We start from the raw sequence: 19439 nt of genomic DNA on the forward strand, positions 1-19439 counted from the left end.
TTGTTTAACACTGACGCCTTCGAAAAATGATACATCTTTTCCATCACACACAAACAATCCTCCAGCTGTTGGTATGTAGGTGCAGCGTCATCAGGTGTTGGTGACTGACCGTTGTCATGTCCAGCAGGTTGTGGACTTCCAGCTGCTGGTAGACACTCTTCCTGTACTCCTCCATCAGGTCCTTCTTCTTCTTGGCCAGGTCGTAGTCCTCCTTTTCGATGGCACATCGCTTCTCCACATCATATCGAGCCAAACGCTCCCCCACCTGGAAGAGCCGGCGATAAGGAGAGATAAAACCAGCCTTGCAGGTACACGCTGAACCTACGCTGCATGTTTCAACAGATAAACAGCAGAGCAGTTTATGAGGCTCATAATGTCACGGAGCCCACGCCGTCTTTCATTTATGCAAGTTTGTGCCTGTATTGAATAAATGCAATTTGACATTTACTGTTTTTCTCGAGCGCAGCTGACAGCTTAAAGGATTTTTTTTGTTCATTTTCCATCTTGTGGGGGAGAGTTGAGCTGATTTACTGCACTTAGAACCTATAAATCAATATATTTACCTTTAAAAAGTTTCTGTAAACTATTCAAGAGCTTTTTATAGAATTCTATATGCTTTGGTTTTGTTTCTTGCTTTGTGATGTGTTTTGTTTTTACTGGACGATTCCAATTCGTCACAACTTTTAAACCTTTTTCTTATCTACCAGTTTGTAATAACGTCATAGTGACCATGTTACCGCTAACTCTGATCTGGAAACGTGGTGGTGTCGCCAAAGAAAAAAAAATACAGCCTCACTAAAAAGAAGTTTGATGGGCATGAGATGCAAGTAGTGGGACAATCAAATAGGTTTCACACGAACAATCTGTTTGCCAAACTTATTTAAAAGCAAAACTAAGGTGAACATCCATCAAAGCTTACAGGTGCAACATTTACCAACCCTGCTTTCTGTCGTTGTTCAGTTTCCCATTACTACCAGCATTTCTGTGCCCTCACTTTCAGTTTCACCTCCAAAGAAGTGACTTAAACCATCAGCTGGTTTCCAACGACAGTTGAGCTCCGGTGCAACAAAAATTTAAAGTGCCACACGGTGAATCATTGAGATTTACAAGATGGAAATTCGACGACAGCTTCCAGTAAGTCAGACACGGAATTTCTCTGCGAGGAAATTCCATGAAGTTGAATTATATAGCAAACCAGATGCCAACTGACACTGTCTCACTTGCAAAGCCTTATGAGTCTTCTTTTGTGGACAAATTCACTAATGCAGCATACATGGCATGTGGCGGATTGACCGCATGTAGTTCTTTCTGATTTCGGAGTCCATTATTAAAATAGCAGAAGCACTACAGCAGGCCAATACTCTGCCCTCAGTGCTGTCTTGTTGCTGTCATGTATTTCTAAATATCATGTAACACCACAAACCATCCTCTGACATCCTGGGGGTGCGATGACAAGGGATTTTCAGCTTGACTACCTTGGCAACTGCTTTTACGACAATGCTAATGTGCCATGCTAACAAGGTGCTAGCATATGTGTGTGTGTGTGTTATCTGGTTACAGAGGGGTTTGTGGCTGGGAGTCAGAGAGATACTACCCAAAGTGCAGCTGTCGAGCTTATTAAGAATTCATGGTTGGCATGGCAACGCTCTATACAAAGGAGGTCAGTAACAGGAATCTGAACAATGTTTAACAACTACTGTCACAAACAGTGGTGAACATACACCAAATATTTGTTCAATAAAACAAAGTTGAGATTTGCAGGAAAACAAAAAAAACCCATTATAAGTAGCAGTGGCCAGGGCTGGATGACCATAACCGGATTTAAAGAATTTCTTTATGTCAATAAAAGCATTTTGTATTTTTCAATGCACTAGTTTACTGCACGTGGTATGCATCTGTTGTTGCCCCCTGTGCCACTGTGAGGCAGTGCCAGACATCCAAAATAATCACTACGTATTCAGAGGGGGTCTTCTGGAAGTCTGCTGCTGGAAAACTGGAGCTGGGACGACATTTAGCGAGTACTTGTGGAGTAAAAACAGCAGTCATAAGTAGAGAAAAGAAAACTAACGGGAGCCCAAATAGAGTTGGTTACCGAGATTAAAAGGTTCTGGTATTTTCCTGGATATTTTTTGCCAAAATCGACTGCCTGTTGGTGTAAAATGCGCCTCCGTTAACGGGGGGTAGTTAGCGTGTATTAGTTTAAGCATCTGGGCACCTGTGCGCTCACGTACTACTTGTTAATCCAATCATATCCAAATCCAATTAAGATGACAATACAACCGTCACGGCTGAATACGATTGCGCAACCTAAAATGCTGCTCTGGTGTGGTAAATCTTCTTAACAATAATTCTTAATCTTCTTGTTGCTTCTGTATGCCGCTGTAGCGAAAAAATGTCCCCTTGGGGATTAATAAAGTAAGTAACTACCTAACCTAACCTAACCTAACAATACAACATTTTTTGGCATAATTATATTGTAGCTAGCCGGTGTGCCTCCGGGGCAGCCACCTTTTGTAGGTCAGCGATGGCCTGCTTCAGATTCTTGGCCTGTTCATATTTCTCCTGCCGGACCATGTCCTGCTTGTTTTGGTCCAGGACACGAATGATGTGGGCAACTTCAGGGTCCTGGTACATATCGAAGGCCAGGTCGTCCAAGGGGGAGATGGACTCACATTTGCTGGATGCAAGACAGGACAAAAAGACGATAAATTTTTGAAACATTAATGTCTGGGATCGTTACATTGTCGAATCACCTGAATATAGAAAACAGTTTAATAATTTGAGCCAGTGCCAGTGTGAAATACATGCGTCATTATCAGTTAAATGGGTTGGTTGTTGTGCAATTTCTGACTAAAGGGGAAAAACAACCCCCCCAAGGAGTGATACCCTGAGGCGACGCATCCCTTGGGGGTTGACACATCAAAAAAAATATATTTTGAAATATGTTTTTTCTTTGCAAGGGGCCGCCACCTGCATTTTCTTCAAATGCATGTGACCTTAAATGCCTTTTTGGTTGTCTTCCAGACTAAATGGCTTTGTTGAACAATGTTATTGTCACAAGACAAAGAAACCAGGGTTCATTGGCCTAGCCTCACCCCGCAAAGGTCGTGTCCAAGGCGGCTTCCAGCTGGGTACTGTTGAGGTAGTGTTCGATCAGCTGCTCTCTGCTTGGCTGGGGGTAAACAGATGGACAAATTACACACACAGGCATATATACTCTCGTGTTACTGTTCTCAGGAAGACATATTCGTTTCTTAATTACTTTATCTTTGAGGTGACCCTCAACTCCAGTCTGTAACTTAACCTGAAACTAACCATTACTGTAACATTTTTAAAAGTGTGGATCAGACAGGATGACTTTACCACAAACTCTCTGGACCTTCCAATGGCAGTAAGACAAGAACACTCTCTCACTCTCTCTCTCTCTCTCTCTCACACACACACACACACACACACACACACACACACACACACACACACACACACACACACACACACACACACACACACAGCCCCAAACCCACCCCTTAATCAACCCCTTCAGTCTACGGATACACACGGAGACTTGCAATCCACTGCGCACACTGCTATTACCTCAAATGCTAATCACAGGACAGGAAACAGTGCTGATGGTGTCATCTGTACTGATGACACCAAACTTCAGTACCACATTTCACATGACGAAGGACAAACTACAAACTTCCCTGTAGAGTAGAGAATGACTTCCTGTTGTAATAAGTAGGAACGAGAACAATACCGAACACACTAACCGTACAGTGTGTTGTTATTCTGGCTTCGGTGAGAAAATAGAAAATAATACAAGAGTGAAAAGCCACATAAGTCACTCTCATATAGTGAAACATTTCTAACAAGAAATTAAAAAAATGAGATTGATAGTCCCTTGGTTAATCTATGTGATGGATTAATGTTAGTAGCTGTCCCGTCATCTTCATTAGTCAAAGACACAGATTAAAACTGTTGTTTTTGTTAATGCCAGAAGCATATTTGCATGTCATGACAACAAACTACCCTTCTAGTGTTACTTCTTAAAGGGTCAGTTCACCCAAACCCCAAAAAAGAAAGAACAAATACACCTTGAGGTAAAGTCACGCAGATCATTTTTGGTTTATTTGTCCAGATTTGAAAATATCTGTCTTGTCCCAATATGAGAAAGGTGATTGGTATCAAGTGTGCAGAGTGCAGAGCATTTAAATATATGTCCAGAAATTCAAAAGTGACACAGATTTCCAGAAACAATGTCGGTCCTTGTTGATTTTAGATCCACAGAAAATGCAGTGAACCAAAGAAAAAGCCCCAATCAAAAAGGGTGAAAGTGTATTCTGTAAATTATCATTTAAAATTTCCCAGACGGGCACGTCTCTATGAAAGAGACCACTCATGCTCCCAATGAGAACAAACTGTACAAACTGTAATAATACCTGCAGTTGAACTATCAAGTAAGAACTGGATTCAACAAGAAAAGCCGAAATTTGTCAATAATGCTAATAAAAAGTTAAAAAGAACAACTGAGGATTAGTAGTCAACAATCAAACAAGCAGAGAGATTAAACTTGACGTCATCATTATGCCGCTCAGTAAAGGCCTTTTTCCCACAAGTCATTGTGACACTTCACAACAGAAAAGCACAGGTGTAAAACATGAAATGGCTTAACTCCACTTGGCAGCTTACACAATCAGGGTGCTGGTATTGTGAACGCTGGCTCACTGGTTATCGCATACAGGGACTATTGTTTCAAACAGAGCCATCATTAATGTTATTAGTAACACCTGTGCTTTTCCTGCTGTGTCACGTAAAAATGGTTCGATAAAGGTTGATAACAATGCCATTGACGACATTAACGTGTAAACACCAAAAGATTTGTCCGTGTCATCTCAGTATGTGTGGACATTGACAGTACTACAAGGAGAGTAATTTAAACGCGGGTACAGTAAGTGGAGATGGTTTTTTTTTTTTTGTCATAGTTTGGGTAAACCAACCCTTTATAGCAGCAAATAATTAAGCTTTCTCTCTGTATTCACACCAGCATGTCCCTCCACAGAACAAACTCAACTTCCACCCATGGAGCAGATACAGGAGAACAAGATCTCGCCGACCCTCCAGGCAAGATCACCGCTGTGATGGAGGTGCTCAGAGTCGGATTAGTGGACCAACAATGCACAGCTTGTTCACTGGAATCTGTGCGGCGGTGTGCCCGTGTCTTTCCGTGTCTCTGCTTCTGTGTGTGTGTGTGTGTGTGTGTGTGTGTGTGTGTGTGTGTGTGTGTGTGTGTGTGTGTGTGTGTGTGTGTGTGTGTGTGTGTGTGTGTGTGTGTGTGTGTTTTTAAGGTGCTCTCACTCCTCCAAGAGCTGTCCATCCGCAGGACTATCTGATTACACTCACTAACTAAAGGCCTCCTGTTTGATTTACATACTGCCCTCCCTTTGTGTCTCATTACTACATGCCTGACACATATATACACACCTACACACACGCACACCATTCAGGTAAACACGTGTACATAGAGACATGTTTAGACAGTGTATTTGTATTGGTAAATATAGTATATACTCGCCAAAAATGTATGTAATACAACATGATCAAATACTTCAGAAAGTCCTATGAATAAGTTAATGGACAACTCAGTTTGCAGTATATTGTGTCAGCATTCAATTGTTTGTCAATGCCCAGTAGTAGTTATTTTGTATTCTAACAAGTAACAAGAGCAAAAATCACCATAACAGGAAAACCAGAAGCCCAGACCTCCGTTTATTGCTTTATGGATGATGATGATGGTACACGACATGGGAGGAATACTCTCTTTACCACGTTTCTTTAATCGACTTGTTTCCCTTTTTAATTTGAATTCCCCCTCAGTGTGAGTGGAAGATGAAACATCAATCAACCCTCCTCCGGGTGACTGACAGAGCAATGTCTCACAGCACAACATCGCCACCTACTGCTGTGCACACGCAAGTTCACAATGGCTGATGGGTGAAGAGAGCGCTCACTTACTATTGTGTTAAAAGCATTGCCATCCAAAGAATCTCCCAGAACATTAATGGCAACCAAAGCAACCTGAAATCATAAAGAGATGTTGATGATGGTGAGTTGAACGAAACAGAACAGCGGCAGTAAATCAAAAATCAATGCATGTGATAAATGGTGGGCGAGTGCTGAGAAGTTAATAGTGGATGTGTTTGATTAAAGCTCGAGGAAATAAGCAGGAGATAGACTCTTATTTTTCATTGTCAATCATAAAAAAACTAAAAATCAACAAAGAACTGATTAACATTGACAGGAAGAGCAAACACACTGGTTCCTTCATCATAACCATGCAGCAGTTTATTCTGAGTGTAAAGGTCAAATGTATTTGGTTTTACAACAATATGAAATAAAGACAAAGAAGCTATCGTCATATTTTAGAAGCTGCAACCAGCAAATGTCCTCTGATTGTAATCAAAATTGGAATTAATATATTTTCTGTTTCTGTCCACTAAACAGTTTTGTGATGAATTATTTCAGCATTAATGAAAATACAAATGAAGCTTATGAAGTTGAGAATATACCTGGCGACATGATATCAGCAAATTATTTCTAAAGCGTGTCTAATAAATCACACACAGCATTAGTCATTAAACACACCACATCGTTCTTCAACTACCCTAAAACATATTTTTAACAGTCTAGCAATCAGCCTAATTTACAGTCGTCTCTAATGTCTTTTTATGTCTTGTGGTGATATCAAACTATTTTAAAGACATTAAAATAGCATCTGAGAGGGCCACACTTCAGCCTGCGTTGCCACTGGAAACCTGGCTGATGGCAGAAGAGCCTCACGCAGCAGAAATCAGGACCAAATAATAACTGTGTTCATACACTGGACCAACATGACCTACAACACAGTGTTTGCTGCTGTTAAAAGTTAAATGTAATACTTTATTTAGGTTTTGTTGGTATTTTCTCATTGATGCAGCCTAATTGGATTTGGAGCGCAGCAAAGCAACCAAAATAATCTTCTACAAAACACAATCTGAATACAAAAACAGATCAATCAAACTGCTCCCAAATTCAGAGCAGTACCTGACTGCACCAGAAAACAACGGATCTTGGTGCGTCGAGTACCTGATTGTAGTGATTGTAACAGTTGACATGATTCCTATGGAAGGTGATTCTCAGGTACGTCCCAATGGCGTCCACATGGACCGACTTCAGCTCCCGTGCTTTGAAACCTGTCCTCTCATTTTCCGACAAAGACACATACCTGAGTGAGAGAACAGAGTTGTTATTTTAGATCAACTTCTCTGCTGTTGAATTCAAGTAACTGAGATGTAAAAGGCTAAAAATCCAATACTACTTTTCAAGGTGGTGATTATACACGATACAGGAACTTGATTTATCCCTGTCTGGTCATTTATACTAGTGTAGATATTTAATAGAAGTGAAGAGAACCTCAGCATTCAATTTACTATCTACTGTACCTTCTGATGTCTACCTGATGTTTTTTGTTGGCTACCTCACTGCAACAGATGGCTTTTACATTATAAAGCTTTGACTGCCAGCACTGATCACTTGAACACTTTAAAACTACTTTTGTTTGCGTATCCTGAAAAATCTCAATTTCCTAAACCATCTTGTATTAACCTAAAGTGCAGTGCGAGTCGAGTCTCACCCAAGTGTGCGAAGCTGCCCAGGGAACCCCGGAGGGCTGGTTTCAGGGAGAGTGTCTCCAATGTGGAACTCAACCTTGGCCGGGATCAGGTACTGGTGAGCCAGCAGCTGCAGCTTCCTCACCCTACTTCTCTCCACCAGCTGGAGGGTGACATGCTGAGGGTAGGAGCACAGCCTGCACAACATGTGATTCACAGACAGTTGAGTTTTGTTCTTTAATGAGCAAAGGACACATTTGAAAGTAATCTAAGAAAACGAGATATCAAGTATAATGTATTTAAAACTGAAAACTGATACTACAGTGTCATTGTTTTAAGAAAGGGAGGAGAAGGAATAGCAGATTCCATCATAAAGATTTTGAAATTCACAGGTTATTTTCTCTGAAGTACATTCTGATAGTAGTCAGTGGTGGAAACCTTCAGCTGTCGTTAATCTATGCCTCCCCTCTATACTGTATTTTTAAATCATTAAATCTTATGCGTCAAAATCTTAAACTTAAAATCATGAACCTACCAGAAATGATCTCTGACATGCTCTTGAATGTAAGGCGCTGTGTTAATGTACCTGCTGGATCTCCAGCCGTTGACTGTGGGCGCGTGGACCATGAGCTCCTTGGCATTGAAGTTGTCCTCATGACTTGAAGAGTTGACCACAATGAATCCTATCTTCCTGGGCATCCCTCTGATGGACGCTGATAAAATCACAAACAACAAATTTGATTTTTTTTTTCTTCCTATATCTGGTATTCAAAAGTGCAAAGTTCAGATACAGAGGATGTGAAGGGTCGATCGATTTATATTACAGGCCTGAACCGTCCAAATTGTGTTTAGGGACATCTGGACCTGCTTTTTTTTATATAATGAGTGAAAAATGAACTACATATTTGTATTGTTTGTCTAATTTAAACCACAAAACTACATCCTCCAAACACGTTTAAAGAGAATTCAAGAAGACAGTTGATTAACGTCCCTCCACTTATTTTGACCAAATGATGCTTTACTAACTTACTAAATACCACTAATTATTACTTTTAATAAAAACAGAATAGGAAAAGATTATTTCAACAACAAAAAAGAATAATATTAAGGCAAATAACCTTTGATTGGGTAGCAGTTGTGCTTTATGTGTAATAAAAGTACATATTCCAGTAGCTGTAAGTGTGCCGAATACAAAAGGCTTAATAATTTGCAGAAGGGTTGACTTCTACCTTTCTACCTACCGTAAAACAGAAAAACAGAACATATCAACGGCATGTTTTCTCTAATGGTTCTCTTGAGGAACATGAAATCTCGTGTACGTGACATTCACAATCTTCTTGGGTCGAACAGAAAACCTCTTGTTGACTTGAACGTGTTCAAGTGGGGGCTTTAGCTAGCCGTTAACTAAGTACTCAATCAGCCACCATAGCTAACCTCACGTCTCAACGGTCTAGTTTTAAAAAGGGATTTTGACGAGTTAAAATCCAACGTATATCCTGACAACTATCATTATTTATGTCTTGTGGTTTCTTAGTGTTCAGTTTGGATTAAATAGACGTTGCGTTGCGTTTATTTCAGAGATCTTACCGAGAACATTACCGCCGTGTTGACAGCTCGTAGTCCCATCGCATCTCCATAACCACCGCTGACAACAACCAGCGCAGACATGCGCAGTCGTAAGACTCTCAGTCAGTCCCAATGCATTGTGGTCTGTGTAGTTTTATTAACAGTTAGGTTTTTTTTGTTGTTGTTGTTTTTTTTAACATCAACATTTAGGCTTTCTTTTTCAGCAGTCTTACTTCGAGGCACACATTAGGTTGTATATGTTTATTTATATATTTGAAAACGATTGGAATAAAAAAAAAAATGAACATTCAAAAACGTTTTGCAGTACGTTTTCACAACTTCTTCCTGGTACTCCGGTGCATGCTCCAGCGTGGACCAGAGCGATGCCACAACAGGAAGTAATACCTGGTATTCGGAACAAGAGCAAACAAAATATGTAGCGGTATCAACTTGACATGTACAAAATACAAACAAGCAGGATTTAGAATGTAAAAACTGCAAGTTACAACTCCAACAAAAATACCCTTCACTAGTACTGTAATGTGTTTCTTCAAGGTCTTTACACTTTAACCGTGAAGACTTACTTCACGACATTCCTGGTTAAAGCAACAGCGGCGAAGTTAAAGCGTCCACAGAAATGCCCTGTATAGTTGTTCACTTCTAATAATACTGTATATTTTCAATGAAACAGCATCAACCTGACATATTGATAGTTCTGATAGATAGATAGATAGATAGATAGATAGATAGATAGATAGATAGATAGATAGATAGATAGATAGATAGATAGATAGATAGATAGATAGATAGATAGATAGATAGATAGATAGATAGATAGATAGATAGATAGATAGATAGATAGATAGATAGATAGATAGAATAAAGTGAACTCTTTTGCTAAGTTTAATTATTTAAAAACAACTGTATATGGAAAGAAGAGAAAGACAAGGACAAGAATGAGGTGATGAGGATTTGGCAGCTCTCCATGAGAAGCAGTCTACAAGCTTTGTTTGGTTCACGTGTGTTGTGACTTCTATAAAGTGCTGCATGCTGCGTGTTGTGTAGCGCTCCCTCTTCAGTCGACAGGACGTAGACGACGACAAGACTAAAGAAAGGACGACTGGACGTAGACGACGGCAAGTGATGACCTCGTGTTGTAGCTGATGATGACAGAACGGGCAGTAGTTCATACCTTGAACATTGCTATGTTTGGGGGCGTGTCTATTTGATTGACAGGCCTGGGAGGAAGTCATGTTTCCGGTATAGGTGGGCGGAGCATAGTGTCTTCTGTCTCCGTTAGGCCCCTCACTCCTCCGCAGCTCGTCCAAATATGGTCACTTCTGGCCGAGATGGCGACGGCTGAATGTCATAACGGAGGGTTTAAAACGTCCGTTCACAAACCGACGGATGACGTCGCTGTTGGTTTTCTCATATTAAGAAGCAGAACAGAAGCAGAACCTTTCAGGGAGATCACACAGGAGTGGACTCAGTTTGTTCAAACAACATATTAAACACAACCTGGTAGCAAACACACATTTAATGAAACTTTCTTCAAATATTCACGTTCTATTTCATCAACTCAAACACAGAAAACATCTCAACAGGATTCATGACGAGTGTAAAAGTTATTTTTAGGCCGTCTTGCAGCAGGTTTCTAGAATCTGCTGATGTTTAGCAGCCAAAGAGTTCAGTTTGACCTTCATCTGTCCAGATGGAAGTGAAGGTCAAAGTTCAGAGGTGAGGAGATCATTTCACTACTTCTGACACAAAACATATTCTGACATCACAATCAGTGATTCAACGGTGAACCAAAGAGAAACTTTGTCCACAGTCAACATTTAAAGCTGCTGTCACTTCCACAGACTCTTCGTCCTACAGAGAACACAGAGACACTGAGGAACCATCTGACAAGAACCCAAATCCAGGATACAGAGGTTCAGTGAACGTGGTGTTGAAGGTGTGGAGGTGGATCAGAGTGTCAGAGGAGATGCTGTAGAAGGACAGAGTGCCAGCAGGACAGTCCACATACACTGCTACTCTGTTAGAGACAGAGGAGGAGGAGATTAATGTTACTCTGTTATTGTGCCAGGCAGCGTAACGACCACTATTGGAGCAGAACAGACTCCAGGACTGATCGTTCCTTCCAAACCTGAGGTCATCACTGACTTGTCTCCTTCTGATTCCTCTGTAACTCACTGTTATATTAACATCTCCTCTCCTCTCGACCTCCCAGCAACAGCGACCAGTCAGACCAGTTCTACAGAGCAGCTGCCACCAGTAGTCAAATCTGTCTGGATGATCAGGATATGACTGATCTTCTGCCACCAGCGTCACCTTCCTGTTGTTGTCAGACAGTTTAAGGTTTCTGTTTACTGAGTTTGTGTCCAGTTCAAGTTCACAGAAATCTGATGGAGAGAAAAAGACACGACACAGCTGCAGTTTATCATCTGACACATCTGATGGCTTTTTTCTTTCTTTACTTACTGACTTGTTGTTCATTCATAGAAAGTTTAATGATGATACTTTTTGTCAGGCTTCTCTTGTGTATCAGTCAAACTTACACTTCCTCAGACTAGGTTTTAACCACTGCTCTCCACCATGGTCCACCCTGGAGGAAGAAACACAGTCACAATGACTTTCTATCCAACAGGAGTCCTAACTGCTGTCCAACATGAAGCAGAGTTCCTCAGTTTGTCAGTGAGACACAGAAACAGGCTGAAACTCAGTGTCAACTGTCTCTCTGATGGTTTCACTGCTGTCTGTGAGGAAAACACCTGAAGAAGGAGTGATGTAGGAATAATCGGAGAACTCGGTCTCCACTGATCTGCTCTGTTTTTAATGATGTCCTCCCACATGTGAAATATTGGTCTCTGCATGTTGTCCCTTAAAATGAACAGTTTGACCAACATTCACATGAACAGCTGAACTGTTTTCAGACTGTTCACAGATCAGTCCAACCACCACATTCAGTTGGTTTGTATAATTTACATGTTCAGAATCGATGGAGGGAGTCAGCTGTAGAGACTGAAGCTAAGGGAGGAAAAGTTGTAACTCTGGACTGAAAAATAAAACTGACTTGATTTTAGAACTTCATATACAAACGACTGTATTTCAGAGTGAAGGCTGAGGCCGAACTTTGAGTCCTGAACTTCAAAAATTTGTCTGAACAGAAGTTAATCTCATTATGTTTATTAGTTGTTGAGATGAATCAGTTTGGACCAAAGTGGTGATCGACTGATGAGCACTGTCATCCCTACAGCCAAGCTGATAACATGGTTCAAGGTGAGAAGGATCTGACACATACTTCACAGTGTTTCTAATGAATAGCTGTTTCCATTTGATAAAAGGCTTCTGAGGATCCACATGTTTCCTAACTCAGACCTCCTCACTCCTCTGAACAGAAACAAGAGAAACAAGCCATCCTTCATGATGATGGGCCTGAGCAACAACACATGAAGTCAAATCAATGAGACAAACCTGCACTGTGTGAGCTCTGGTTGTCTGTCCATACCTGAGAGTGTCCAGTCTCCAGTGAGGATCCTCCAGACCAGCAGACAGCAGCTTCACTCCTGAGTCTCCCGGATGATTGTAGCTCAGGTCCAGCTCTCTCAGATGGGAGGGGTTGGAGCTCAGAGCTGAGGCCAGAGAAGCACAGCCTTCCTCTGAGATCAGACAACCTGACAGACTGGAGTCAAGAAAAATATCATGAACACCAGAAACAAGAAGGAAAATCCTACAGATGTTGAACAGCTGCACCAACATGAACCTTACGGATAATTTAAGTGATCAACAACCAGCTGTTTCCTGACCTGAGAGTCTCCAGTTTACAGTGAGGACTCTCCAGACCAGCAGACAGCAGCTTCACTCCTGAATCCTGCAGGTCGTTGTTACTCAGGTCCAGCTCTCTCAGACAGGAGGACTGGGAGCTGAGAACTGAGGACAGAGCTTCACAGCTTCTCTCTGACAGCTTACAGCCAGCCAGCCTAGAGAAGAATTAACAATGAACACAAACTGTTTGATTTGTCATTTACAAAATGAAACATGTTTGAAATGGTTCATAAATCCTCGTACAGAGCTTTGTTGGAGGCTTTGACCACTGGCAGCAGCCTCAGAAAAGCCTCTTCTGAAACAGAGTATTTTTTCAGGTCAAACACATCCAGATGTTCTTCTGATGACAGTAAGATGAAGCCCAGAGCTGACCACTGAGCAGGAGACAATTTATCTTTGGCGAGACGACCTGAACTCAGGGACTGTTGGAGCTCCTCCAATAGAGAATGATCATTCAGTTCATTCAGACAGTGGAACAGGTTGATGCTTCTCTCTGCAGACAGATTATCACTGATCTTTTTCTTGATGTACTGGACTGTTTCCTGATTGGTCAGTGAGCTACTTCTTGTCTGTGTCAGCAAGCCTCGTAGGAGAATCTGATTGGTCGGCAGTGAAAGACCCAGAAGGAAGCGGAGGAACAAGTCCAGGTGTCCATTTGGGCTCTTTAAAGCTTTGTCCACAGCACTCTGATAGAAAAATGTTGGATCAGGTTTCTCTTCTCTTTGTTCTTCCAGAAGGTTGACAGCAGAGTTGATGAAGGTCAGATGGACGTGAAGAGCAGCCAGAAACTCTTGAACACTCAGATGGACGAAGCAGAACACCTGGTTCTGGTATAGCCCGCTCTCCTCTTTAAAGATCTGGGTGAACACTCCTGAGTACACTGAGGCTGCTCTGATATCGATGTCACACTCTGTCAGGTCGGATTCATAGAAAATCAGGTTTCCTTTCTGCAGCTGCTCAAAAGCCAGTTTTCCCAGAGACTCCATCATCTTCCTGCTCTTTTCATTCCAGTGTGGATCTGTCTCAGCTCCTCTATCAAACTTGACCTGCTTCACTTTGGCCTGAACCACCAGGAAGTGGATGAACATCTCCGTCAGGGTCTTGGGCAGCTCTCCTCCATCTCTGCTTTTCAACACGTCCTCCAGAACTGTAGCAGTGATCCAGCAGAAGACCGGGATGTGGCACATGATGTGGAGGCTTCGGGATGTCTTGATGTGGGAGATGATGCTGCTGGCCTGCTCCTCATCTCTGAACCGCTTCCTGAAGTATTCCTCCTTCTGCCGGTCAATGAACCCTCTGACCTCTGTCACCATGCCGACACACTCAGCAGGGATCTGATTGGCCGCTGCAGGTCGTGTGGTTATCCAGAGGCGAGCGGAGGGAAGCAGTTTCCCCCTGATGAGGTTGGTCAGCAGCACATCCACTGAGGTGGACTCCGCAACATCAGTCAGGATCTCATTGTTGTGGAAGTCCAGAGGAAGTCGACACTCATCCAGACCGTCAAAGATGAACACAACCTGGAAGTGTTCAAAGCTGCAGATTCCTGCTGCTTTGGTTTCAGTGAAGAAGAGATGAACCAGTTCCACCAAACTAAACTTTCTCTCTTTCAGCACATTCAGCTCTCTGAAAGTGAACGGAAACATGAACTGGATGTTCTGGTTGGTTTTGTCTTCAGCCCAGTCCAGACTGAACTTCTGTGTTAACACTGTCTTCCCGATGCCAGCCACTCCCTTTGTCAGCACTGTTCTGATTGGTTCATGTCTTCCAGGTGGGCCTTTAAAGATGTGTTCTTGTCTGATGGTTGTTTCTGGTCTGTCTGGTTTCCTGGATGTTGTTTCAATCTGTCTGACCTCATGTTCATCATTGACCTCTGCGGTCCCTCCTTCTGTGATGTACAGCTCTGTGTACATCTCATTCAGAAGGGTTTGGTTTCCTGCTTTAGAAATCCCCTCAAACACACTCTGGAACTTCTTCCTCAGGTTTGTTTTAAGATGTTGTTGACACACTGCAGCATTCCTTCCTAAACAAACAAACAAACAAACAAACAAACAAACAAACAAGTGAATGTCTTCGTAAACCTGAAAATAAACCTTTTAACATTGTAAATATTTTGTCACCATGAAATCAATTCTGCACATCAGTTGTGGACAAACAGTTTCTGACTATTTTCAGTCCACAAGAATTCACAGATGTGATGAAGATGTTTGCATCATATTAACAGCAGAGTTTGGAAATCTAAGTTTCTCCCATGTTCCCTCTTTCCATCATGTTCCAGCTGTTAAAATCCTCTTACTGCTCTGCAGACAGTCAGCCACCTCCTCCTGCTTCAGTCTCCTCAGGAAGTGTAGTGTGATCTTCAAAAATGACTCTCTGCTCCTCCTCTGCTCTTCATCCTCACCCTCCAACACCTCATCCTCACCCTGACTCTCTAAGCATTCTGGGTAGTCTGGACTCAGAATTTTATGCATCTTCTTCAGCTCATTCTTTACAAAACTGATCATGTTCTCCTCCAGCAGCTGAAACAGAGAAATATATCAACTTTAATGCACAGAAGGTATCAGATCATTTTAAATATGGACTGAAATCCTGCTGGTCTACAGAGTGCAGCAGGGAAAATGTACGTATTGGTAATTCACTATTTAGTTTGTGTGTTTACACACCAGAAATGTGGAGTCCAGGTTTGTTTCAGGAACGTCTGAGTCCTGCTGACAAACTCTGTAAAGTCAACATCAAAACAGAAGATGTTTGGTCAGAATTAATCCATGAACATAAAGTAAAGAGACTTCATGTTTTTAGTTACCAAGATATCCAACACCTGACAGAAGCTGAACAGAAAGACAAAACATCCATTTTAAATTGCTAATCCAATCAGACGCCAGTATTTCTCATTCTTACCTTTGATCAGCAGACTTTTATCAACCTTCGGATTCAGTGGGTTTAAATCCTGCAGGTGATGTGCAGGAGATTCTCTGTTGCTACTTTATGATTCAGAAAAACTCACTCAAAGCTCAGCCTGTCAATAATGGTGATGTCTGGAGTTTAGTTATTGGAACGTCATCGACTCTCCAGACTCTCAGAATGTGTGATGTGGATCAGATGCTCAATAGTTACAACTCAGGATAAAATGTCAAGTGTGAACGTGCTTTAAAAATGAGTAATAAAATCTTGAAATCATTTCTGAAATGTAGAGAGAGCTGGTTCAATCAGCTTAACAAGCAGCTGCCTGAATACAGGTCCGGGTAGAAATCTTCATTGTTTTTTACATTATTACCTTTGTTGAACAGACTGGCGTCCATCTTTGAATGCAAGAGGTTGGTCCCTAGACCAGTCACTCTTCATGGACACACAGCTCGGTGCAGGAGAATCTGGTTCCTGCTGAAGGATCCTGATGGAAACAGAGATGTGTAGCTTTCAGTTTTAACCCTGCAGATTGTGTGTTTTGTTGGACGCTAACAGAAACATGAATACAGTGTGTTTCCATGAACCTGCAGTTCCAACAAACTGGCATTGCTGAACTAAAGAGACTAAAGAATCTGAGTCTGACATCCTTTGATACTCTGAGCTGAGGTGATCCCACCCCTGTGACCTTTGACCATTTTCTTCTTGTGGGTCTCTTTAATTTAATCTTCACTGTCAGGTCAAACATGATGGCCTGCTCTGAGGTTTCTGACTGTAGGACCACGTCACGCAGGGTTACTTGTTACAGACAATTCTTCCTCCTCTCCAGCTCCCTGAAGAGATTTCCTTCTGAATCTCTGTGTGAAGACAGTTGGGTTCCTTTCAACGAACATACAGACTCAACTGCCTGAGATCATCTGTCCAAGCTGCCAACTGTCTCTCCAGATGTCTCCAATCTTCTATCGAGGTGAATAATAAGTTCAACACAAAGACGTTATGACATCAGGAGGGTTTGAAACCAAAAGACAAACTTTAAACATTATTACCTTTGTTTAACAGAGTCGTGTCCATCTTTGAAGTCAATAGACCCGGCTCTCTTCATGGACACACAGCTGGGAACAGGTCCAGGTCCAGGTTCAGGTCCAGGTCCAGGTCCAGGTCCAGGTCCAGGTCCAGGTCCAGGTCCAGGTCCAGGTCCAGGTCCAGGTCCAGGTCCAGCAGGTCTGAGCTGCTGCTTTGTTCTTCAACAGAACACACACAGAGCTCTGAGTGAGAATAATGATGGTGCAGTGATGTGAGTGCTGAGCTGTGACGTGGAGAAGAGTCGTGGACAGTTAGAGACGGTCGTCTCACCTCTGAGCTTCGGTCCGGCTCTCATGTTCCCCACACAGAGTGGTTTTAGAGGGACGGACTCCGTCCTCTCTGTCCTCCCACTGATCCATAGCAGAGCCCACAGCTTCACACAAACACAACAACCTGCTCAGTACGTACAACAACATTCACAGCACAGGACACATTAGTTCTCATCACTGTCTGTAACATGGCTCTAAAACTCAGGACTGACAGACACCTTTGCTGCAAACACATTATAATCCTGTCGTCACTGTTCTTCTCTCAGTGCTGCATAAACATGTCACAGTCACAACATTTGGTGTGGCATAAAATGTAAAATCCTAAATTTCATTTCAGCAACCAGAAATATGATAAATTTGTTCCTCTTGCTCCATATTTTTTTTTCACATTTTCTAACAAACTTGGTATTTGTTTTGGTCACTAAAGGAATGAAATGTGTGATTCTAGTTTGTCCAATGTGCTGAAAAACAAAAGGCATTCAGGGAAAATCTGGGTGTGAAGAGGAAATAAAAGCCTGTGTGGTGGCAGACATGGTTAGCTCAGCTGCAGGGGGGGAGAGAGTGAGGGAGTGGTTTGAACACTGCAGGTATTAAAAGGTTAAAATAAATGTTCTTCTGTTTACAGTTGATCAAAGCTGTCCAACCAGTTCTGACTTTCTCTGAATGTTTTCACTGAAGACTCCAGATCAGATTACAGTCAGACTGATGTGGATTGAACCAGGTAATCATAAACCAATCTTTGTGACTCGGCGTGTTGTCGTCTGTCTCCAAGGTACCCCCATGGAGAAACATGTCTTTAAATATGATGACATGAACCAGGATAATTCCTCTTTTTGATTTCCTCTGTGGGACCCTGACAGCTCCAGGAGACTTTTCCTTGAAAGGAATTTTGGACCTTTTGAAAAATCGATCTGACATCAGGAAACATTTCTAGGGTCCAGTCAGTGATCCAACACGGTGAGGTCAGAGTTCATCAGACATGTACAGATTTCTCTGGGAGGATTCTCACCTGCTCGACTTCAGGTCCACTTCCAGACACTTTCCACCTTCGTGTGTGGAGGAAAGATTCGGAGAGAAGAAGCTGCTCGTTGTCCCTCGTCAGTCCTGGTGTCTGAGAGCGTTTGATCTGAGGACGCCGTCACTTCCTCATAACTTCAGAGTCCGAGTCTAAAAGCATCAGAGTGACGTCAGAACCAGTCTAACCTGTGGCAGAGAAATCCAACATCACATGATGCAGCTCTGCTGTCTGTCCACTAGATGGAGCTGACAAACCAACCAAAGATCAGCACAGAGACATGAGATGAAGCAGCAGCAGTTTGGACCACATACAGGACTGTATGTTGGACATGTTGGTTTGTTATGAGGCAGAAAGCAGCCTGAGCTTCCTGCCAGGGACCTGAAATCTGGTCCTCAGTCCTGGTTCCAGGTGTCTCTGCTTTAAATGGACTTTTAATCCCAAACACTTTTCTTTAACACTTTTTTTTATTCATTTGTCTCCAGAAAGAGACTGTATATAAAGCTGCCAACTGTCTCTCCAGATGTCTCCAATCTTCTATCGAGGTGAATAATAAGTTCAACACAAAGATGTGAGGACATCAGGAGGGTTTGCTACCAAATAACAAATATTTCACATGATTACCTTTGTTTAACAGTCTCCATCTTTGAAGAAGATAGGTCTAGCCATCGACCGGTCACTTTTCATGGACACACAGCTGGGAACAGGTCCAGGTCCAGGTCCAGGTCCAGGTCCAGCAGGTCTGAGCTGCTGCTTTGTTCTTCAACAGAACACACACAGAGCTCTGAGTGAGAATAATGATGGTGCGGTGATGTGAGTGCTGAGCTGTGACGTGGAGAAGAGTCGTGGACAGTTAGAGACGGTCATCTCACCTCTGAGCTTCGGTCCGGCTCTCATGTTCCCCACACAGAGTGGTTTTAGAGGGACGGACTCCCTCCTCTCTGTCCTTCCACTGATCCATAGCAGAGCCCACAGCTTCACACAAACACAACAACCTGCTCAGTACGTACAACAACATTCACACTACAAGTGTCACTCTGGATTCCACCACCAGAGGACGCCAAAGTAAATACAGTTCAGATCACGTTCAGATTTCCACTGAGGATGGATGTTAGGATGTTATGAACTCTCTTC

At 42.3% G+C, this 19439-nt stretch overlaps 2 protein-coding genes across 2 annotated transcripts in view; both read right to left on the minus strand.

The window, feature by feature from the left end:
• The window catches only part of cep104 (centrosomal protein 104), a 32669-nt gene extending 23385 nt beyond the window's left edge, over positions 1 to 9284 (minus strand). The window contains exons 1-8 of the mRNA XM_069694073.1: positions 9234 to 9284; positions 8233 to 8359; positions 7670 to 7843; positions 7123 to 7261; positions 6013 to 6075; positions 3096 to 3172; positions 2509 to 2677; positions 110 to 265 (exon numbers count right to left, since the gene is read on the minus strand). Coding sequence (XP_069550174.1) covers positions 110 to 265; positions 2509 to 2677; positions 3096 to 3172; positions 6013 to 6075; positions 7123 to 7261; positions 7670 to 7843; positions 8233 to 8345 — 891 coding nt within the window. The 5' untranslated portion in view covers positions 8346 to 8359; positions 9234 to 9284. The remainder of the gene's footprint in view (positions 1 to 109; positions 266 to 2508; positions 2678 to 3095; positions 3173 to 6012; positions 6076 to 7122; positions 7262 to 7669; positions 7844 to 8232; positions 8360 to 9233) is intronic.
• A 715-nt stretch (positions 9285 to 9999) lies between these two features.
• Positions 10000 to 18681, minus strand: LOC138618359 (NLR family CARD domain-containing protein 3-like). The gene is made up of 11 exons (XM_069694071.1): positions 18300 to 18681; positions 17292 to 17394; positions 16985 to 17179; positions 16312 to 16425; positions 15701 to 15755; positions 15334 to 15556; positions 13284 to 15060; positions 13022 to 13195; positions 12724 to 12897; positions 11774 to 11820; positions 10000 to 11617 (listed from the first exon to the last, which is right to left on the minus strand). The coding sequence occupies exons 2-11, from the start codon at positions 17378 to 17380 to the stop codon at positions 11085 to 11087; spliced, it is 3381 nt and encodes a 1126-aa protein (XP_069550172.1). The 5' UTR covers positions 17381 to 17394; positions 18300 to 18681; the 3' UTR covers positions 10000 to 11084.
• Positions 18682 to 19439: the final 758 nt, after the last annotated feature.

The sequence above is a fragment of the Brachyistius frenatus genome, unplaced genomic scaffold (genome assembly GCF_029030835.1).
Source record: "Brachyistius frenatus isolate BFR_SWC_R1_liver_20210118 unplaced genomic scaffold, ASM2903083v1 Contig_16, whole genome shotgun sequence".
Classification (NCBI taxonomy): domain Eukaryota; kingdom Metazoa; phylum Chordata; class Actinopteri; family Embiotocidae; genus Brachyistius; species Brachyistius frenatus.

Coding starts and splice junctions, on each gene's coding strand:
- LOC138618359 (XM_069694071.1), bottom strand. CDS start 17,380: ATGGATCAGTGGGAGGACAGAGAGGACGGAGTCCGTCCCTCTAAAACC. Junction 12,898..13,021: donor TGTAAACTGGAGACTCTCAG/GTCAGGAAACAG, acceptor TCTTGACTCCAG/TCTGTCAGGTTGTCTGATCT. Junction 11,618..11,773: donor AAAACCTAGTCTGAGGAAGT/GTAAGTTTGACT, acceptor TCTCTCCATCAG/ATTTCTGTGAACTTGAACTG.